At 40.6% G+C, this 23,491-nt stretch overlaps 1 protein-coding gene and 1 long non-coding RNA gene across 2 annotated transcripts in view; one reads left to right on the top strand and one right to left on the bottom strand.

Annotated features, from left to right (window-relative positions):
- Positions 1–16,730, bottom strand: part of LOC120510666 (ankyrin repeat domain-containing protein 26-like) — a 42,721-nt gene extending 25,991 nt beyond the window's left edge. The window contains 16 exon segments of the mRNA XM_039726671.1: positions 205–238; positions 322–388; positions 489–517; positions 2,016–2,127; positions 3,207–3,268; positions 3,704–4,726; positions 5,076–5,136; positions 6,383–6,455; positions 6,534–6,567; positions 9,395–9,445; positions 12,274–12,425; positions 13,216–13,353; positions 13,879–13,985; positions 14,098–14,271; positions 14,508–14,622; positions 16,306–16,730. Coding sequence (XP_039582605.1) covers positions 205–238; positions 322–388; positions 489–517; positions 2,016–2,127; positions 3,207–3,268; positions 3,704–4,726; positions 5,076–5,136; positions 6,383–6,455; positions 6,534–6,567; positions 9,395–9,445; positions 12,274–12,425; positions 13,216–13,353; positions 13,879–13,985; positions 14,098–14,271; positions 14,508–14,622; positions 16,306–16,508 — 2,435 coding nt within the window. The 5' untranslated portion in view covers positions 16,509–16,730.
- Positions 16,731–16,813: 83 nt separating this feature from the next.
- Positions 16,814–18,934, top strand: LOC120510736. The gene is made up of 3 exons (XR_005629571.1): positions 16,814–16,989; positions 17,296–17,990; positions 18,724–18,934. It is a non-coding gene; the product is annotated as an uncharacterized LOC120510736 (long non-coding RNA).
- Positions 18,935–23,491: the final 4,557 nt, after the last annotated feature.

Raw genomic sequence — 23,491 nt, 5'->3', positions numbered from 1 at the left:
CTTGTGGAAGGCATATAGTACACTTTCAAGTGACAAATTTGCAGAAAGAAATGAGTCTTGGCAACTCAACTGGGGAATCTAAAAACAAAAGATGGAGGCTTTTCACCCTTATCACTCTGCACCTCCTGTCTTGCTCCATAACACCATGGATTCTACACAATAGCCTTTCTATATACAAAGTTTCACTGCTAAAAAGGGACAAACTCAACATCTTCTAAATCAAATTCCTGCAACAGATCTGCAAAACATAAAACAGATGCTTTATTAAATACTCCTAAAAGATTATGAAGCTAAATCCAGAATCACTTAAGACAAATGTACCTGATTTCTGCTGCCTGTTTTCAGGAGATGTTTCATTCATTTCCAAAACAGATATGGGAGTCTTCAGCTATGAAAGACAATGCAATGATAAAACACCAAATTCAAAGTAACTACAAACTATTTAATGCGCAGAATAAGTAGATAGTCTAACACGAACAAATACTTACCTGTGGATTGTTGGGTTTCTCCAAAAAGCCTGGAAGTGAAAAATATTTTGGGAAATGTTATTTTTTTAAATTGTGGATACGTTTTACTCCATTCAACATCAGCAGTTTCTACAACTAAGTATCAGTCACAAGCATTATTTCATCAAGAGTACAATACTGAACATTCCATTCACCTCATCATGCAGCATGTGTCTTAGTATACAAGAAAAGAACAATGCATGCTTCCCATCATACACCCTGGATTTAAAATATGATTATCACAGAACTAGGACAATATAGGTGAAGCAGTAAGGTCATGCTTGTTAACAGAACAAGATTAAAATATTTAGTCCTTTTAAGGAGCTGAATCCTGCATTCTAAAAGGATTATTTCAAAAGCCAAAGCTGATCTGCTGCAATGAATAATCACAAAACAGCACTATGACTGTGATTATTCTGCAAGTGCTTAATATTGAGGAGCATGTTCTTTTCCATTGATGAGACTAAGAAAGCATGGATGCAGACAGTAAAACCTCATACATGTCTAACAAAGTAAAATCAAGGCAGTGTTCAGATTATTGTGGTTTAGCTTGCAGGGGAATAACAGAAACAAATGTTGTCTGGTTTTAATCTACATTTATAATATAGTTCCAAATATTTTTTTTAATTTTGTCCAACATTAAATCATTTCCAAACCCACACAATCCCACCTACACTTCTCAAATCCTCTGCTTAAGTCATCTTATGGTTTGAGTCTTCTGACTAAAGAAGTATATGAAAGAATACTTAGAATTATTAAGAATGGCCCCATGGCAAGAATTTTACATTTAAATAAAATTCTCTATATTTTATATTAAAAAACCAAACTAGCATTAAAAAACAAACAGTATTCAATTTCAGTAAACCTGGTGCTCCAGCAGTGTGAAAAGACCTTAGAAAGATTACCATAACCACCTTTTACCATCTTTTCACACTGATCCTAAACTTGTCTTAGTAGAATTCTTGTCTAAGCAGAATTCTGTAACAAATAGTTAACAACTGCATTTGAAACTCCTGGAAGCTTGTAAAGTTTTGCACAAGACACTCAAGAGACAGTGTCACAAATTACAGGCAGAAATCCTCAGCAAAAATCCTTGTACCTGTAGTCCTACTTTAGCTCCTAGGCAAAGCACAACATAAGCTATCAAAAAGCCATTAAAGATTAAAAATGCTAAGCCAGATCATAGCTGTCTTCTGCTGCATTACCATCTAAGAATGTTAAATGTTGAGAAAGTGTATGTCTATTAGGACTGACCTGTCATCACTATGAAATAAGAACCTGAATCAAAAAAAATAGATACTCACTGGAAGAACACAAATAATGCAAAGAATTTCCTTTACAAACAGGCCAGCAAGTGCTGTGATTACTGGCATTAGTTAACAAACAATAAGCACTTCATTGGTATTGTTTGCACTCATACCACGACAGCATTTCTAAGACAGACACTGACAAAAGTTTACTTTATCTTATTAATGTTTACAGATAAACATTAGCCCACCAGGAAGTTACCATTGTCACTTTCCCCTGAAACAAACTGGGAGCATGCTCCATGTCTCTCTGCAGCTGGGAGCAGCACACCACATGGCATTTTTCTTGGCATTTCAGAATCTGTCTGTGTAACCTAAAACACATGAATGAGAATTGGTACAAATGCATTTTCAACTAATTGCTATACAAAAAGTTCCTGCTAAACCAATTCATGTAGCACAGTATCAAGTATATTCCAGATACAAAAATGTTTCTTAAGGCCCTTGGCAAGAATCCATCAAAACACAGTATATTGGAAAATCACAGCAATTGTGCTTGTTTTCAGATCCTAAGCAAAACCTCATACCACTATTCTGCCACGCTGACAAATCTTGACAGACTAGACAACTACAAAGAAGAATTGACATGATAACTCAAGATACAGGTTGTGAACCAACAGCTACATGTCTGCAGTGGTCCAGCATTTGTAGTGAACTTGTATATGACATTCAAGTTGGTACGGACATTCCCATGGCATATATCCTGCGGCAGTGAATGAACACAGTGCTGCTCCCAACTGCAAGAGCCTTTGGATTGAACAAAGATCAGCAAGGCAGAGCTTAAAATTACCTTGAAAGTAACAATGTTTGAGCCTTGTATTTTTAAGAAGGGGATGGGAAGAGTCCTTTTTTCTCAAAAGAACCAGAGGGACTTAGCTACAGACCTTGCTGATTGCCATGGACAGAAAGAATGAAAAAGGCAAACAAGGCCAACATGTGCAGTGCCTCTGCTGAATGTGATTTTAAAGAGGGCCAGAGTACACCTGCAAAAGGTAGAGAGGATCTGCTCAGAAGCAGCTAGCCATCGAGCTGGTAGACCCCAAGGGCAACAGCTAACCAGGTCAGACTTGGGCGGCATGGTGAAAAAGCAACAATCCTGCCAGCCTCTGTGAAAAGGTAAGAATATTTTAAGCAGCAAGGAACTTCACTGTTTCAGGACTATACTAGAAACCAAACTCTGCTGTGACCCAAGCAATTAGCTCAACCTAACTTCATCCCAAACCTAAACAAGCAGCTGGCCTAGAGCAGAATTATTTCAAGGGCCCCCAGTTACAAACATACAGCAAAAGGAAGAAAAGAGGAAATAAGCCTTACCAACAGTAGTGTCCAAGTGATTCTGGATCTTACTTCTACTTCCTGCAGTGGAAACCCTTGTGTCCTTCACAATAAGTACCTCGGAATCCCAGGGAGATTCAGCATCTTCCTCTTGTTCTGCTCCCACTGTTGGAAAGTCATCTACAAATAAGGTAAGAAGCAAGATTCTTGAGTGTTTGTACATTCAAAGATGCAGGTTTCATTGATGAGGTCAAACTGAGAAGCAAGTTTTATTCAACTGTTTCGTCCCACCCTCATACAAAATTCTTTTTTGTTTCGTCACTTTCAGCTATCATGCCATGAATTTTCCTAAATTATAGTAAAACTTCACGGATAAAAAGTGTAACAGAACTGAGAAAAAACAAACCGATTCCACAATCTACTGCCTATTCTTTTTCCATATTCTATTACCACACAAACTGTTTTGACTCCAAGTAAGACATTAACATCAAAAACGAATGATTGAAAGATGGATATATGTGAAACATAGGTATTAAAAGAAATCTGGTTTAGTATGTGTTTCTTACCTATCTGACCCTTTCAAAATACCCTTGTAATTGAATCATCCTTATATACTTACTTCACTGCTTGAATGAAATGCTGCTCTCAAATTTTCTTCTTGCTTATTTAAGGGCAAGTTTTCACTTTCTTTTTTCAGTGGTTTATAGACTTTATAATCTACTCCTTCATATTCCTCTTCTTCAGCATCTTCACCATCCACATGTTCAAGTATGACAGAGGTTGGTCTTTCACTTTCAGGTCCCGGGGGTTTTTCTGCTAACCAATTATTGCCACGTTCAAAGCCATCACTGAAGTTTGACCTTTTCTCCTTAACACCACAACTATCTACGAGAGGCTGAGGTACCTCTTTTCTCCACTCTGTCACTTCAGAGTTTGGAAAACAGGAGTCAGCGTTTCTGTGAAATTTCTCCTCAATCATGCTTTTTCTGTTCCAGCTTTCTTGCATATCTTGCAGATTATTCAGATTTTGAAAGACAGCTTGTTTTGGTACTGACTTGCAAGATACTTCATTATTCATGATCTTTGGAGACACTGCTGCTTTATTTTCTTGAAACCTTTCACAAGACTCAGCTATGAAAGACACAGGAGAATCAACAGATTCCTCCACCTTTTCATCATGTTCTTTATTTATTTCATCATCCTCACAGACATTTCCTGTTCCACATCGAGCATCTCGTTCATACTTTGCTTTACTGAAATACTCTAATTTCTGATTAATTTCCCCTTTAGGTTCTGTCTTCTCCTCTTCCAGTATTTCATTAGACTGAGTTTCTTCATCCTTCAGCTCTTCCTCCTCCTTTTCATCTTCAGTAAAATCTTCACCATCATCATCCTCCTCCTCCTCTTCCTCCTCATAATCTTCATCACCATCTTCATTGTCATTTTCATCCTCTTCCTCCTCCTCCTCCTCTTCTTCCTCCTCCAATTCTTCTTCATCCAGGTTGCTTGCAGCTGAGACATCTTGATTAAACAATTCTTCACTGTCCCCTTTGCTCACATTTGCACCTGTTGGGATTCTTTGTTTGAGACTTTTCTTCGGTGACTTAGGACTTTCAATTCTAGAACCACCACCATCATCTTAAAGTACAAAAAAAAAAAAAAGGCATGTGAACAGAAAGAATTATGGAAGCAGTAATAGGCATGTTATCAGATTAATGTACAAGACAGGAGCCATTTGGGAATGTCTAGAAATGAAGAGGTTGAGCAGGACAGAGGATGAACTTGATGAAGGAAAGGGGCTTAAGAGGTGATTAATAGCTTCATTTTAATGACTTATTTTATTCTGAATTATTCAGTGCCGTGTTTACAAAATGCTACTTTTCTCATTTACTATTTAAAAAAAAAACCCCAAACTAACAAAAATAGCTACTTAGCAAGTCTACTTTATATGTCAATATATCATGCAACCTTTTGCAAATTAACTTACTGTTTTTCCTGAACTGCTGTGAAGCATTCATTAACAGTGTCAGGTTTGGCTTCTGCAACTTCTGTAAACAAAGACTTATTTAAGATTCTTTTTTTAACAGCAACAAAAACAAATCCTTTGTTCACATCAAATCTTGAACAGTAAATATAATGAGACTGTCCTTATGATAGTGCTGGCTCTATCCTATACTTCTAACTATAAAAACACTCCTCTCATATCCAATTCAGTAAGTATGTGCAGGCACCCTTCTGCAAATTGTTTCCAAAAATGTTTATGTGCATAATTGTTCTAAAAATATCTTTCTAATACGTGCAATACTTAAGCAAAATTCAACTATATTTAAAAGTGCATTTTCAGGATGCTTACTTGCAAATGTGCACAAGGTAACTACTAATATCCCCATACTTAATGCATAAATTTAGTCCTTGCAAGTACACTTAGAAAATACCCCTAAATTTCAAAATCATGGCAGGAAAATGTATCATTTCTATTTAAATCAGTGCAAGAAAATAAAATCAAGTTAAAACTAAACATGCTTACATCTCTAGCATTACAGAGTGGGTTGAACTACCACACTCAGGTTCTACATCACAGCACAATGCCAATGCAACAGAGTTGATGCTCCAGACATCACTCAGAAGTTTGTAATTCTACAAATTATTAGTAAAAACAGTAGGCATAAGAGCCTGTAACTAATAAAAAGAGTATTACCCGAGCATTAAACAAAAAAAAGAAAAAAAAAAAAGAAAAAAAAAAGGGGAAAAACATGCATTGTGAGATCACATGCAAGTACTGAATGTCATCTTATAGAAGAAAATAGATGACCCATTTGAGTAACTCATCTGTTCATTGAGCACTCTTGAGGAACCTGCTGAGGAAAGGAGAACTAGGTGATGAAGATTTTTACAGATCTTGATAAAACAATGTCCTTTATCGCTTAGGAATCTATCCCCAAATTTACAGAAAACAATAACAATGATTAGACAAGAACAGGATAGGCTATAATAATAACTTACAAATTTTTGAAGCCTTCAAATCTGACTCATATGAACAAGAAAAAATATAAAACTATGTGGCTATCTTGTCACCTACTGCTTTTTGGCTTCCAATTACAAATCTACTGCATATTCTGTCACATATACAGGTCCTTTAGGAAAAAACTCACAGCAGAAGGAAGGCTGCATGCCAGAGATTACTTTAAAGAGAAAACAATATTGACTGGAGCTGCAGTTTCTTTCAGTTCCAAAGAAAATTTGCCTTCAAACCCCTTATTTTTACAGGATATTTTTCCTGTAAATGCACCATACCTTGGGGGTAAAATCAAGTTCCTCTTCCTCAGAGGTATGCCAACTGTCATCGCTCCCCTCTTTCTCAGAGCTTCTTTAAAAGCAAAGCAAAATGAGTACCGTGTCTCTTAAGTCATTCCTCAGGTAAGTGTTATTATTTTAAAAGTCTCACCTTATTGAGTCTCCTTGGGAGAAGTCATCTATTGCTGTTTAAACATTAATCAACATGTTGAAATTAAATTTAGCATGTTAAAAATTAACCATTTAAAAATTCAACATTTTACATGGACAACTCTACACATCATAATAGAACAATGCTTTGGGTAGTAAATTTAGTACAAGGTGGCATAAATGACTGCACTTCCAAACAAAATTGCATCTTCAAACAACACTGAATTAAAAAAAAATAAAATAAAAAAAGGAAATAAAAAGACCAGAGCTATATCTCTTCTGGAGTCTTATACCTAGAAGTTTAAAAAACATAGAAACACACCTAAACTTAAAAAAAAAAGGCATAACATTAATATCCTATAGTAGTAAACAATTAACAAAATGGTGGTGGTTTAGCAAGACATTAAGAACTTCCAAAGTACTCATCTTACACACAAGTACACATCACATACAGAGATTCATTATTTTAGGCAGCATTATGTATAACATTATGGTAGATATTACACTGTCTGCTGCTCTACCCAGTTTCAGGGGTTTTTTTGCAAAGGTAATGAAAATCAAAAAGCATAATCTAGGTCTAAAGCTCAAGTAGAAGAATCACCAACACTTCTGTACACTGCATCAAAAAGGGAATTCAGCAAACAAAAGTGGCAAACCCAGGGCACTCTATAGCACACCCCAAGCTTTCATCAGTGTTACAAACGGATAATAAGATAAATCAGGTCAGAAGGAACCTCAGGAAGTCTCTTAGCCAGCCTTCTCAAAGCAGGCTCAGTTATGAGGTCAGATAAGGTTGTTCAGGGCTTTATCCAGTCTTGTCTTAAACACTTCCAAGGAGGGAGACTGTACAACCTCTGTTTTACTGTTCCCACATCCAATTTGAAACTATTTTGTTGCCATTTATGCCTCTTATATCTCTGCCTCCTGTCAATGTACCACTGGGAAGCACCTGGATTTGTCTTCTCACATATACTAGAAGCTGCTGCTAGGTCCTCTGCAAATTCACTACTCTAGGCTGAAAAATCCCAGCTTCCTCAACCTGTCCTCAAAGGGCAAATATTCCTGTCCCTGATGAATCTGATGGCTTTGCACTGAGCTTCCTCACTTTTGAAAGACAAATCTCTCTTGCACTGGAGGCTCAAATTACACCCAGAGCACTGGACATAATCCAGAGAGTGCCAAGCAGAGGTGGACAATCAATTTCCTCAATCTCTTGGCTATGCTGCTCTTAATACAACTCAGGACACTGTTGCCAGGGCACCCTGCTGATGGCTCATTCTCAGCTCACTCTGCCAAGACCCATCAGGCTTTCTCAGCAAGGCATCTCTCCTGCCAGGCAGTGCCAGCATGCTTTGTAGCAAGGGGTTGTTCTTTTCCATGTGCAGATTTTGCATTTGCCCTGGCTGAATTTTGCTAGACAGGCCTGAGAGTTCATTTACACAGTCTGGCAGAGTAAATGCCTCTGAATGACAGCACTACCCTGAAGTGCATCCACTGATCCTCCCAACTTAGGGCTACTTGCAAACTGTTGAGAGTGCACTCTAGCACATCTCTGACCCACTGAAGAAACCTGACCTCTAGGAATCCAGCTTCAAGAGTGCTAGAACCTCTCAACTATCAACAGCTAAGATCATATAAAAGGGCTCTTCAATTCCCAAAACAGAAGAGGAAATAAACACAACTTCCAATAGTACCTATTTCAGTATTCCTCAAGTTCTTGATAACTAATTCTTGTCAACTATCATAACAACCAATCCAAAGTATTTGGCAGAATCATTAAACGGAAAAGAAAACAAAGGCATATCATATGCCTGAAGACATCTCCTCCACTAGCATTAAATACAAAAGAGCATGGAAATTTTGTCTGTTCTAAAGACAGGATACATGTAGAAATGTTGATGAGTAAATCTCCTGACCTGCACTGGGCTGATGGACAATGAAATACAGTGTGCATGTCATGAAGAGAAAGTCTAGAAGCTGAAACAAGGACAAGCTAACAGTTTAAAAATACAACGCAGTCTCTAATTTTTACTGTTTCTTTTTGCAAACACACAATATTTAAATAATAATAATTACCCGTACATACCACAGTTCCTGTTAACTCAATCAGTACCAGCAGTCTAACCTACCTGCTGATTTCCCAAGCTGAGAAAAAACATCTCCACCACTGCTCCAGTGTGGAGGCAGTCAGTTATCAAGCCTGATGGGTGACTTCAGCTATATTTTCAATTAGTACAGTTATAAGTAATCAAAAGAGCTGAGTAAGTTCTCTGAAATTTTGCTTCCAATGAATAGATCAGCTCAGTTGGGTAGAGCATGGTGCTAATAATACCAAGTTTGTGGGTTCCAATCCCTGTATAGGCCAGTCACTTAAGAGCTGGACTTGATGATCTTTGTGGATCCTTTCTAATTCCAAATATTCTGTCACTCTGTAAATAGTGACTTTAAGCAGTGATCAAGAACAAGTCACATTGTCCTTTAGAAGGCAAAAGAGAAAGTTCATGAGCTACCTCTCAGACAGAACTCTGATTACAGTAAAAATTGGATCTAGAAAAGCAGTCTCTGGGGATTGCTTATTTCCACTTTAATTCAAGCCCATTTCCATTTCAGAGTACAAGAAGGGCTTACTTAAAAAATTATTTACTATCATCAATGACACAAAGCAAACACTAAATTCAATAATAAAGAACAAAGGCAAAACATGCAAACAAACAAAAATCACACAAAGCCTGCTCTCAAATGTAGTTCATAAAACCAGTACCATCAAAATAGGAGCCTCCAGGATAATAAACATCATAGATGTGTTGATATCTGTATACTGCACAACATGTTTCATATTTTAAATGCTACTGTATAAAATACCTTTCCTTGATTTTCCTGTTCTTGATGTCTGGTTAGGAGATTGTTGCATTCCTATATCCATTTAGGAAAAGGCATGGAAAGGACAGATGGAACAATGACATCAGAATAAACTGGAATTTCCAGAAACTTGGAAAACATAAGCAGTACATCAAAACAGCTACAGCAATGGGAGAACATACTGTGACTATCAGCCTATTCTACAGTCAGAAGTGCTGGAAACAACTCAACCAGAGTCTAAAGAACTCTGCTTTCAAGGGACAGTGTCAAACAGTAACTTAAAGTACTTGCTCCATGTAGAACATCCATATTTCAGTATTTTGAAACACTGAAACATATTATTGGAAATATACTCTCCTGATAATTTTGTATTTCCCTCAACTTGACTACTTGTCTAGCAGAGATGCTAATTAAATTCCTTCATGGTTGTACAGTGCCTTACACATACAGCACACACAAGTCCTTATTCTAAGGAAGATCTCAAAAATCCGTTATGTGTCAAGAACCAAACTTTGCAGACTATCCAGAAGTTTCAAGGAAATCCTGGCTCCCTGTACTCAGACCAGCATGTAACTTTGAGACATTATGTTATTTACACACACTTGTCTTAAGTTACAGTTTTAGCACGTTCGTTATCCCTCATTAAAAAAGGAACACAGTAACTTGTTGCCTTAAACCAGCTCATCTTAATCTTAAAAGTTGTGTCAGCTGGTGCCTGATATAAACACAGGCCACTTCTACCTCAGTTGGAAGAGTCCTGCTTATATTCCTTTGACCATGCTGAACCACTCAGACATGACAAGAGGGCAGTATGTTCCCCAGGGCTATGGAGCAGGCCACAACCGGACCAAAATGGGTGCGTTGACTGGTGTATTTGTGTGTACATGTCTGTGTGTTGGGAAACACAAGTTCAGAATATAAATCACTGTGCATCTGCTCTACCCATCCCACTTAGTAAAATGCAAGAATTCATTCTGTTATTGCAGCTGACACCAAATTTCTTCATGATGCAATGTTTATATCAGAACAGAAGGGAGTCCTGCTTCTATAGATTTTACCACAGGGAACGAATGTGGCAAAATTACTTGTATCAAAGCAAGATACATTTAAAGAGTTAAGAAAGGACTGCATGATAGTTTCTCACCTCTTCTACATTTCTCAGCTTTCTGAAGAGATAATACAGGACAGCTTTTACTGAACTTGGGAGATAGAAATCACTGAATTCTTTTCAAAGAGCTCTATGATGGAAACCCAACAGTTTCCATAGGGACCCAGGAACAAGAAAGGAACAACACATCACACAGTAAATATTCATATAAACAAAAGCCAACTTTTGAAGTAGGCTGAATTGCTCACTAGAGGAGAGTATTTTGAAACATATTCAACAAGTGCAAAATTAGCAAAAGGAACAAAGACAACACTGAGGATTCCAGAAAAATTGTACAGAAGAGCAACAGAAACAAAAATAATTCCAAAATATGTTTCTCTGTTCTCCTGAGATCATTCCAACTTCTCTCTAACAGAGGCTTCAAAGTCTGTTACTGCAGCATATTAGAAGGACTCTCATGCTGCAGGACCTGTACTTTTTCTGTGCAAGTTAGAGACTGCATAATTAATGTAGGTAAATATTCTCTTTATGTTACTAATCTCTAAGAGACAGTAACAGTGTGCACTGTTTGGGCAAAAGATTGCATTCCTGCAATCTATCAAGCAATTTTCCAAATCTCTGACCAGGTCAAATCAAGTGTTCCTAAGTCAAAGCAACAAAGCCTGACTCTAAATTAAACTCCTATATCTAGGAAAGGTCAGTGAGGAAAAATATCCCATATTTTGCTCATTTTTCTAGACATTTAAAAATGGACTAAGGAACTGTATTTAAATGCATAATGAATTGTGTTTGAGCAGTGTCTTCTGCCCATTTGCCACATAATTCCAAAGTAACACCCTTAAAAATTCAGAAATAATAAAATCTCCCACTTGTAGGGCTTGAAATGTAAAGTACAAGACATGCTATTTCATTTATACTCAGGTATTCATTTTCTAAGATTCCTCTAGGAGTCTGAGCTCATAACCATAGACTGCATTTTTAAAACTCACTGAAGGAGTTAAATTGCCTTGTGATCAAAAAAAAAACATTGTTTTTCTGGATCACAAAGTAATAATTCTTTTCTAAAAAAAAAATCATAATTACTGAAAGTAGAAGAAAAGCATTATTTGTGTTGTAAATCAAACTGTGCTCTAGCCAATACAGCATTCACGGACACTGCAATGTTATTCCCAACAAAGTTACTTTTCCAATATTTGCTAAGTATGTCTCTACAACACCTACATGGAAAGTCATAACTGATTTTGAGAAACAGGACATGTAAGAAAGACCTTAGTGCAGATGGAACAATTAACGTTAAAATGAAGACACAAACTCCATGAAAACTAACAAGACACATACCTTTCTGCTCATTTCTCTGTTGCTTCCCAAGTACAGAAAGAGGAACAACTACTCAGGTGGAACCCACTGCTTTTGTAATTGGATTTTCACAATCTCAGTTGCCATCTCTAGGCAGAAGTACACACTTGAAAAGTAAACACTTTTGCCTAGTGCCTTTCCTATCCTCCTCTCTCTCTCTAGGAAAACCCAAATAGGTGGACAATCTGACAGATAGAAAGTAACAACCCCAAGAAGTGAACACAGAATGCAAATCAAATGCTTTCACAGCCTGACAAGCAGCACTTCCAACTACCACCAAATAAGCACATTCACAAAGCTTGTGCTACTCCATCTGATGCCTCCACTAAAGCCAGCAGTAAGCACTAACAACACAAACCCACTAAGGAAAAGCCACACTGATTGTCCTTGTGAGCTCCTCCATGGTGAAGGCTCTTACCTCCTCTGTCCACAGCAGGTGCACCCAATGTAAAGCCAGCAGCTGCTGCCCTGTGTGGAGTGCCAAGTGCTGTGGTGCCTCGTGCACCACCACCTGTAGAAGCTTCTCCTGTGTTTTCCCAGTCTGCATATTCTGCCAGTTGTTTGCTAAGACTGTACAGAAAAAGAGAAGAAATGCATTAGGTAAAAAATATTCCCATACTTGCATATAACACTTAATAGAAGAGTTAACAGCCACTTCTTATCCAACCTATTCTTATCCTGTCTTCATTCTATCCATAGCCATATAGATTTATGTACTCATATGCACTTACTGCATGACTATTGCATAGTTCAATATTCACTACAGTCATGTTCACTCTACAGTCATATTCAAATGTACGAAGGTATTAACTCCTGCTTGCTGCCTGTCAAGTTTCACCTCTGGATAACTGTAGGACACAGACAGATTTTAGAGTTTATAGTTAGCAAATGTGAGCTTAGCCATAAAACTTGAAATCTAACCAAGAACTCTGGGTAAAAATTTTCTTCAACTTCCAAGTTAACACTAGACACTGCAATGATACATATCAGAAGACAGGAGAAATGACCACAAGTTGTACTGGGGAAGGGTAAACTGGATATTAGGAAAAATTACTTCAGTGAAAGAGTTGTCAGGCATTACAACAGACTGACCAGTGAAGCTATTGAGTCACCAGGCCTGGAGGTATTTGAAAGACGTTGTAGATTGGCACTTAGGGATGTGGTTTAGTGGTGGGCTTGGCAGTGTTAGGTTGATTCTTTAGAGAGGCCTTTTCCAATTTAAATGATTCTATGAAGACATCACTGAGGACACCCTTACACAAGTCTCAGCACATCATTAAACCTTGGTGCTGTGATCAAATATTATCAAAAACCACACTGATAACTGACAACTTACTCTGGTGATACAGTTTAAATTTACCTAGAATATCCATGAATAACAGCATAATCCTCTGCTGTCCATCCGTTAGTGTCTTTATGGGAAACATTAGCACCATACCGAAGAAGAACCTTTATCACATTAAGCTCTCCACCAGAAGCAGCAGTCATAAGCGGGGTTCTGAAGGATCCAAGAAATACGATATGAAATAGACTGCTTTACACTCACCATAAATATTTTTGTTTCTGTTCACTCTCAAAAAAGCATACTCTCCTTTACTTTAAAATGAAGAAAAGGAAAGAAAAAGCTTTTTTCATTAAGATAAACAATAAAATTGGAGAAGGTCTCAAAACAATTAAATGTTTAATATAAAAAAAAGCTTCCGCACAGACAACACTTATAAACTCTACTACTATGCAGGAGATGGCTTTTCAATCTGAGGGAATGTCACTGAGCTAGTGACAGGCTTCCTGCCAGAAAGGCCATCACAGACAATAACATTCTGCAATCCTCAATGTGGAAAGCATTGAACGAGATATGACAGCAAGCCACTGAGGTATGACCATCTTTCACAAGTCACACAGAAGTAATTGCTTCTGTGTGGCTCCTTGTTTTGTGTTTTTTTCAAACCTCATTCCCATGCCTCTCTCAAGCCAAGCCGAAGAATATTAAAGAGACCCATGTAAAGTTTTGACAGCCCCTGACCTTTCACATTGATCTCGAGCATGCACGTCAGCTCCTTTTTTAAGGAGAAACTCCATTATTTCTTCATGATGTTCGGAGACAGCAAGAATAAGAGGGGTACATCCCTCCTGAAAGGGCAGATAAAGTTAAAAATCAAAATTAAAACAAACAAACAAAAGTGTAAGAAAAATATGAATGCAACTTTTGGAAAGCACTTTATTAACAAATATAAAAATTTACCTTATTTTGGGCATCAATATTCGCATCATGCTGAAGTAACAGCCCTGCTACAGCAGTACTACCAGACAGGACGGCCAGGTGAAGGGCAGTGTTGCCATCAGCATCTGCCAGATTTGGGTCAGCACCATGTTCCAGCAGAATAGCCACACATTTTTCTTGCTGGCATTGTACTGCCTGGAAACAAAATACAAAAAACTTTAGCATTTACATTTTCACTTTGTTGCAATTCCTCCATCTTCCCAATACTGGGAATTAAAAGCATCTTCAAAGATTGACTAACATATGCCCGTTCCACAACAATCACAATATGCATGATTTTACAAAGGTCTACATAAAGAATCCTGAAAAATACATCATTTAGTTAGAAATCAGTAAGTCTCACTTGCAAGAACATACCATAGTCCACGTACCTTCATCAGTGGTGATCTGTTATCATTGTCAAAAAGATTTAGCTTACACTTGTTTTCTACTAGAAATGTAACTACATCCACATGGCCGTTTGCACAAGCAAGATGCAGAGCTGTCCTAAAAATTAAGTAAATTGAATTAGCACAGACAGGGATAATTTCAGGGGTTTTTTTTATAAACAGATATGACCACAAGTTTCACTTTGCAAATCTCAAACTTAAGAACCCATTCCATTAGCTGCACAGGAGCTGCACACCAAATGCGTGGGACTTGCTAGCAAAAACCCTCCACAGCTTCTGCTTAGTAAGGGAACATTTCCTAACAGAACAGAATCTGCAGAAATTCCTGTGCCCAGGCATTGGGTATTGTCCTCTGCAGTGTGGGACTACACATATGGCACAGCAACAGAGACAAAGCCAGGGAATCTGAGGACTATGACAAATCAACTTCTAAGTTTCTCTTTGATCATTCATGGGCCAGAAGTGTATTGAAAATGTCAGAGATAGGTTGATTCCAAGAATATTAGAGCTTCCCCTCACTTTGAGAATTTTTCCTTTTCCTCTAGCTTTTTTACTACTGAAGCAAAACCAAGACCACATTTGCATCCAAGAGCCTCTAACAACATACAGCAAAACAAAGAGCAGAACACTGATCCTGACTACAGGAAAGTAGCTTTTGACTTTCCTGTAATGTTTAACTATCATAGTCATAAAAAGACTACTACAGATTAAGTCCTCTCCACAATACATAACCAGCACAGGAAAACTGAACTTTCTTCTTCAATTTAAAGCCTTGCCAGAAGGAAAAGCAGTCCTTAGGTGTCATGTCAATTAACCAGTCTACTTGCACACAAAGACACAAGCACCGAGGAAGTTCTTGCATGTGTTTCCTCCTACAAATCTAGTAGGTGTTTTTAGGGCAATAAAACTAAATGAACTTTATTGCTGCCAGAAGTTCAGCCTAGGAAGCTGAACTATTCTGCTAAAACCAGCCCCTCTTTGGAATATCACAAAGGGTTTGACTCCGAGCCTTTCCAGAAAAGGTGATTCCCTTTTGTTTATGATAGATCACTAGGAACTATGCTGCAGCCCAGGGCTTCTCCTTAAGGTAGGACTGTTAAGTGCTTGCTGCGCTTGACTCAAACCCCCACACAACACCTGCTAGAAAGCAACAGCTTCTCCTGCAAGTTACAGACCAGATATTCCAGTCCAAGGTGCTGATCAGCTGCACCAAAGCCTCAGAGGAAAAACTATCTGCCACCTAAAACCACACTGTGGCTTAGGCTGCCACATCACACTCAGAAAAGGCAACTATGCGTGCAGCATCAATAAACAACACGTTTATTTTGCATTATAAATCCTTCCTAACTGCAGTGTCCAACTTTCTTTACGTTGCTCCCAGCTGAGGCAGTGCATCCTTTGGGCTCAACTCCTGAACCTGCACGCTGAGCCCTCAGAGGTGCATAGAGATGGGGCGATTACACTCAGACCTCACACCCTGGCTAGAGAATGGCCATAAGGCTTCTCTTGCAAGTCTCCTCTGCCAGGCTAAGAGCTCGCCTCCCCCCCTGCCCTCCTGGGCAAAGACACAGGAGTCCGGGAATGAGGGCACTGAGAAGGCCGGGTCAAAAACAGTAAGGCGACGGCTGGCCGGGTCCAAGGGGTGTTTGGCAGCCCAAGCCAAGGGCTGCACTCCCACTCCTCACAGCGGCGCTGCCGGTCGGCTCCTGCCGGGGAGCTCCCGGGGCTCCCACAGCTGCACCCGGGGCTGCCGAGACCGCCCCGCGGCTCCCGCCCTTACCGCTCCGCCTTGTCCCGCCCGTCGATGCTGTATTTCCTCAGTCCCTGCCGCACCTGGGCCAGGTCGCCGCTGGCGGCCGCGCGGTGTAGCTTGCCCAGGTCCTTCTGCCGAAGCTCGTAGGCACCGGCGGAGCAGGGAAGGGAGCCGCTGCCGGGCGGCGGCTGTTCCTTCCTCTTCCTCCCGAACCCGAAGATCCTCTTCATCCCGCAGCAGGAACGCCGGCACAGTCCCGTCTAAGGAGAGTGACGGCGGGAAGCACCGGCGGGCTGTATTGTGCCTCAAGCAGGGACAGGGGAGGGGAGCCCCGGCAGCGAGCTCGACTCGATGCGGCTCCAGCGGAGCGAACCTCGGGGCGGCAGCAGCCCCAGGGCACAGCCCGCGCCCGCTGCCCCGGCAGCCCCGTCCCACCGCCCCGCGCACGGCCAGCTCCGCTCACGGCCAGCTCCGCGCAGGCGCGGGCGGGCTGGCGCAGGCGCGGCCGCGGGAGGCGGGGAGTCAGGGACGGAGCGGTGCTGGATGGAATTAGTGTCCCCGGGCGGTCGGGGCTGCGTGGGTGCCGCTAACGGGCTTGGGTGAAAAGAACAGACAGCAAGGATTAATGCAAGAGGAAAGGGGATGGAGCAGAGCTTCAGACATCATCTGCTTACGTGCCTGACCAGATGCTGAGGAATACGTCTGGTCCAGGTAGCTGGGATTGCAAGCTGCCGATTGAAATCTAGGATAGCTCCGCTCACGGCCAGCTCCGCGCAGGCGCGGGCGGGCTGGCGCAGGCGCGGCCGCGGGAGGCGGGGAGTCAGGGACGGAGCGGTGCTGGATGGAATTAGTGTCCCCGGGCACTCGGGGCTGCGTGGGTGCCGCTAACGGGCTTGGGTGAATGGGAGACAAGAACAGACAGTAGGGATTAATGCAAGAGGAAAGGGGATGGAGAAGAGCTTCAGACATCATCTGCTTACGTGCCTGACCAGATGCTGAGGAATACGTCCGGTCCAGGTAGCTGGGATCGCAAGCTGCCGATTGAAATCTAGGTTAAGCTTTGGGTGGGAGCCTGAGACAAGAGGCCGTGAGCTGCCAGCCTTCGGGATGTCCAAGGGCGCGAAGATGGGAGATGCTGGTCAGGTGAACAGACTCTGGGAGACACAGCAGGAGCCTGGATTGCCTCTTTGGGTAACAAAGGAGATGAAGACCGGTGACTCCAGCGAAGTCCTTGAGCATGGAGAGTGGGACAAGAGCCCAAGGCTCGGGCGGAAGAGCGAGACTGGCTCAGGGGGCCCCTGTGAGGCTGCAGAAGCCCAGAGGTTCTTTGTGTAGGTGCTCTCCTCAGAGGCACCAGCTCGAGCTGTGTCTGTGTCACTGCACAGGAATAAACTGCTTTATGGAACGAGGTATCTGAGACTCTGCTGTGGGAGGCCGGGCTCGAGCCGGTGAGGAAGCCTGGTGTGACCGTGTGAGAGTGGCAGTGCGGGGAGATGCGTCAGGCCTCACCTCAGCGGAGCCTTTGGCCCTGTGACACCTTTGGGCTGTGGGACTCGGAGTTCTGTGGATGGCCAGACTGGAAGTTTCCCTAACACCCATGGCACACTCAGAAAGTTACTTTCTGATAAGTGTGGCTTAGTTGGCACTGACACAGGAATACAAACATGGCAGATGGCCTGTATAAAAACGTAGTACAGAAAGCAAAATATTTGGTAAGTTTGGAATAATTATTAATATTGTCCTGTTACAGTGATGCCACTGGGTAGTTCAGATACCATATAATTGGGACATGATGCCATGGTACAGTTTACCCTAGGGTATTTGGCTAATGGAACACCTTGCCAAAACAATTTTTCCTATCTTTAGAAACTCCTTTTTGCATGTGAATTTCTGAAAAACAAATGGCAAACAAAACCTAATTCAAAGAGGAATACATTTCACTATGATAAGCAGTAAAAATATTTATTGCAACTGGACAAGGATATAGTAACACTTTGTAGGGAGGCGATTCAGCCCTTTGAAATATTTTCTTTTCCTTCATCACTATGAATGGTACATATATTAAAATCTTTATTTTCCAGAATGAATCTTCACAGCTTTATCAAATATTTTCTACTGACAATATTCTCTTGTACTGCAGTGACTGATGTGCAGACACTTTCATTAGTTGATTCTCAGTGTATGAGCAGTGTTCTGTTTTTTCAGACCTGAACTCTAGAAAAAAGCCAAAATAATAATAACAGTAATTTAAAAAAGATGTAAAAATACTCTTTTGCTGAAACTGCAGCTAAGTAGATTGAGGTTGCAAAACCTAAATTTCTATGAGTATTAGGAAATAACTACTAGTAACCATTTTGAGAGTGTCTCTATAGTCAGTCTGACCATTTAATGGAAAAATTGAGAGCAAAATGTATTTTTAACTGGATATATTTTTTTTCTTTCCAGCCATCTTAGAAGAAAGGCAAGTTTTTATTTACAAGATGGCAACATGGGATAAACATGAGTCATCTCTGTGCTCTTCAGGAGAAAGTATTTAATCTCAACTTTTCAACTGGACACATGCTCAGCCACAAAATAGTTTTGTTTTTACAGGTTACTCCCCAGCTAAGACCAGGAAACCTTAATTCTATGTCAAATATTTCAGAATGGTATCAATAAAAAAAACATGTGATTACTACTCAGCTTCAGTTGGTGACTTGGATAGCTGAATGGACTAAAATTTGGTTTCATTGCTTTTGAAGATAAGGGGATGCTGCTGGGTCATGGAGTCATATGGGTACAAAAGGAACTGTTCATTCCTTACTAGCCAAGAAAGATGCAAAAGAAATAGCTAGTCTGTCACTAAAGCAACTGTCAGCTGTTTGTATCAATCTTTGTTCATACTGTTTCTTTAATCATTATGGCTCAGGGTGTTGTTGAAAATATCAACATGTATGTTTTTAGTTTTGATCCATTTCTATTTTAAATTTAATTTTTATCCTTCCTTTTTGGGTTTAGGTTTGAGGGTTTTTTTTAATTTTGGAATTTCCTATTCTGTTGCTTTTCCTGTTCAGTGTTCTCTATGCTTATATGTAGTTTTCTCAGTATCATCTAATAGCAGTTGTTTCTTTTCCTGTCTACATGAAATGTTTCATTCCTGTTCCTGAATTCTTGTTTCATTACAAGATTTATGTACCACAGGGAGATTTCCAAATAGGGCTTAAGTGTGACTTAAGCGTTGCATAAGCACTGGTATTTGGATTAGTCTGCTATAGGTACACCTTTCCTTCAACATGATTCATTGTAGCTGGATAATTTAGCTCACAGTCTTTGTACAGCTGAAGTATAAAATGGCAGTCTGAAATTCCCCTTTGCCAATACAGCTAATTCCCCTATTAAACCACCTGGGGAATTTTGTCTACCAGGAAGGAAAAGTCTCAGTAAAGACTTGGGCTGATAACAATATGCTGCTAAGAATCTGGTTTAGTACACCTGCTTTGCAACTGCTGTATTTATAGAAGAAGTGGTACAGCTTAGAAAAGCTGCCTGGGAGGCTTGCATGTCTCAGTAATGGCGACTCTGAGGCTTTGAAGGGCACAGGGTAGTTAGAACACATCCTGCAGACCATGACTTCAGCAGCTTTGCTGTAAGAGCCAAGCTGCAGCTGTGGGGGTGCCCCTGGTGCGCTGCCTCTGGAGCCTTCTGGAGTCATTGGATAGTTGCTGAGTCCAGTGGGGCAGTTTTATCTGCTCCCAGTCCAGACTGACACACCATATCCCATGCACATGGTGGATTAACAGCTAGCTTTCCATTCAGAATGTAGAAGGGATTTCTTTTGGCTTCCTCTAAGTGATGAATGAGAAATTTTCTTTTCAATACAGTAAAAGAGTTACTGTAGGGCATTGGCTCAGTTGGTCAGAGAATGGTGCTATCCCCACCAAGGTTATGGGTTCAATCCTTTTATGGGCCATTCACTTAAAAGTTGTACTTGATGATCCATCCTTGTGGGTCCCTTCCAACTTAGAATCTTCTGTGATACTGTGATTCAGAAGAGGCTTACTAGCATATTCAGAACCACACAAATTCACTGGCTCACGCATTCTGGGCTACCAATATACAGTTATCATGGAAATGAACTCTCTTATTGTGGGGTCAGGTTGGTCGCAATTGGATTTGTTAGGTTTGGCTCATTTTAGTCAAGAAAAATGCAAAACAAGACCTTTGTCTTCCTTCTTTTTTATTAGACTACTTGGAAATTATAAACCATAAGAAAGGGAGAAATGTCTGCTGACTGTAGGACTGCAATGTACTGAGAACTTATTTCAAGTCCTGAATGCTGTGGCTTAACCCCAGACCCAAACTGAGGTACCACACCTCAGAGTGATCACTACCCACTGCATACACACCACCACCACCCCCCGCAACGCAGTGGGATGGGGAAGAGAATTAGAAAAAGTAACAAAAATACCCTGACTTGTGCGTTCAGATAAGAACAGTTTAATAATTGATACAAACAAAAAAGGTAAGAAATGTAATTTCTAAAAAAGGAAAAATTAAATCCATAAGAAACAAGTGATCCACAATACAGTTGCTCAGCTCCCACTATTTGATGCCCATCCCGTCTAACTTGACTCAGTTTCTATGATGTGGAATATCCTTTTGGCCAGTTTGGGTAAGCTGTCCTAGCTGTCTCCTCCCAGCTTTTTCTGTATCTCCCCCCTTGGTTAAGATATGAGACATTGAAAACTCCCTGACTTCTGATAAGCACTGCTCAGCAACAGCCAAAACATCATTGTGTTATTGTGCTGGTTTGGGCTGTGGTAGAGTTAATTTTGTTCACAGTGACTGGTATGGGGCTGTGTTTTGGATTTGTTCTGAACATAGTGATGATAGTGTCGAGGTGTTTTTGCTATTGTTGAGCAGTGCTGTTGGGTCCCAAGAGTGCAGTCCTGGGCCACCTACTCTGGGATAGCCACAAAATGTCAGGTCCTGAGAGCATAGTCCTGGACTGCCTACCCAGGCAGACAATATTTGGGATAGCCCTGGGCTAAATCAGGCAGAACAATGCGAAAGTTTCAAGTAGAAAGTTTTATTCATGGCAGCAATGATGGCAGAGCTAATCTTAATTTCCAATCTTACTCATTCTGAAAAGTGCTGAATGTTCAGAATACAACTGCATTAAGACTGTGCATTCCTCTTCAATGAACAGTCCGTCAGTGATTCCAGTAATGGCAATGAAATAATTTGAGCTAAAATGCTTTGTAGGGTTAGACCTATGTTTGGGTTTGGTGCATCTGTGCAATGAACTTAACACATCAATTATTCCAAGTCTGCAGGGCAAATATCTGCCCTGCCCAGATCTGTGCTTGAGTACAGAAAATATGTGAGAAACACATCTTGATAGAGAGGTATGTGAGCTTTCATTCTTCCAGCAGTGAACAACTATACAAATAAAAGAGTAGGCAGAAGGTTAATGATTGCTGCCATCTTGTTGCAAAGGTTTCATACCTTCTTGGAGATTTCTCAGGGGCAGCTCCTCACAGCACTGACTCCTTCTTCTCAGCACAGCCAACAAACTCCATATCACATCTCGACCAGCCAACTTGTTCTTTTACAATACCCCTCTTAACTGGATCCAGCTGTGGCCTGTTAAGGGCAGGCTTGTTCTTAATGCTTGATAATTGGCCCAGCTGTAACTCCTTAGTGGTGAAAGTAATCTAGCCCCTATCTCTATTCGCCTACATTTTATCTATCCACAATTCCCCCTTTTTCTTTTAATTACAACATTACTTAGACTTCTATGTCGCAGTGAAAGTATGTCTCTAGAATATTGACAATATCCACCGCTGTTCAACTTCTATAAGGTAACTCAAAAGAATAAGTTAAAGGCTATATATTAAGGCAGCAACAAATCAACAGCTATAGAACTTTGAACAACATTGATCCAGCATCTGTCAAGTGTACTTATGCTTATGGAATACAAACTTTTAAACTTATGCTTAATCAAAGATCCATAGTTGCAATTCACAAACAAAATGCACATGTTTCATTAGCAAACAAATAGACCATACTAAAGAATAGAGTTACTCTTTCCCCAATCCCCACTGCTGTTTTAATAATTCTCTTCTTCCTTCTACAGATTTTGTTGTATTAGTTGATCATCGCAAGCCTCTCTTGTCTTGCTCTGTTTTCCATTCTTTTAAAGTGATTTCCAGGTGGCAACCAAATCTGCAGCTGCCTTACCCCCTTTATGACACTATATTTCACAGTTTTTTGTTTTTTTTTAAATTTCTTTCCATGTATATCAAACAATCTGTCCTGCATTCGATATGTTATTTCTCATTGTGTCCCCAGCAGCTCACCTGTACCTCAGGTGTTGAAATCTGTCAGGTCCAGATCAGGCAGCTTCCCCTGCTGCTCTCATTGCTACGCTGGGCTCCATCTCTGGCTGCACCTTGCCCTACAGCCCACTCCCAATCATGTCAGATTACTGTGGAGATGGCCACTACACAGTTTTTGAAGGCTTCTCTTACATGTTGTCTGCATAGCCCTGACTCTGCCTCTCAGAGCTCCATGTTGCTGTTGTTCCAGTGTTCATGTAGCAGTGACTTAGCAAACTACCCCCCATGCTCCTCAGGGGCCATGCTATTGCTGAGGCACCGGTTGCTGCTGTGGCCATGCCAGTTGCCACTTCTATCACACAGCTTGTGTCCTGCTGCACACGCTGCCATTCAGGGGGAGCCCAGCACCATCCTGGGTCCTTGATCACATCAGGGTCACCAATTGTTGCCATCTTGTTGCAAAGGTTTCATACCTTGGAGATTTCTCAGGGGCAGCTCCTCACAGCACTAACTCCTTCTTCTCAGCACAGCCAATAAACTCCATCTCTCCTCTCAACCAGCCAACCTGCTCTTTTATAATACCCCTCTTAATTGGATCCAGCTGTGGCCTGTTAAGGGCAGGGTTGTTCTTAATGCTTGATAATTGGCCCAGCTGTAACTCCTTAGGGGCTAGATTACTTTCACCACTATGTCTATTCTCCTACATTTTATCTATCCACAAATGATGACATTATTCACTTTGTTGTCTAATAAAATGTTTTGTTGTGCTTAGTTTGTGTCAGCTGTGTTTGAGATAGAGATAAATTTGAGTTTAGAATAGGCTTAAACATGGTTTTCAACAGACACTGAGGAAGAGAACCATGATTGTTCCTAGAAAAGGCCCCTGAAATCTT

This window comes from Passer montanus, unplaced genomic scaffold (assembly GCF_014805655.1).
Source record: "Passer montanus isolate IOZ18808 unplaced genomic scaffold, ASM1480565v1 scaffold6, whole genome shotgun sequence".
Lineage (NCBI taxonomy): Eukaryota > Metazoa > Chordata > Aves > Passeriformes > Passeridae > Passer > Passer montanus.
Note: the sequence above shows the minus strand (reverse complement) of the source record. Positions and strands in the feature narration are given on the sequence as shown.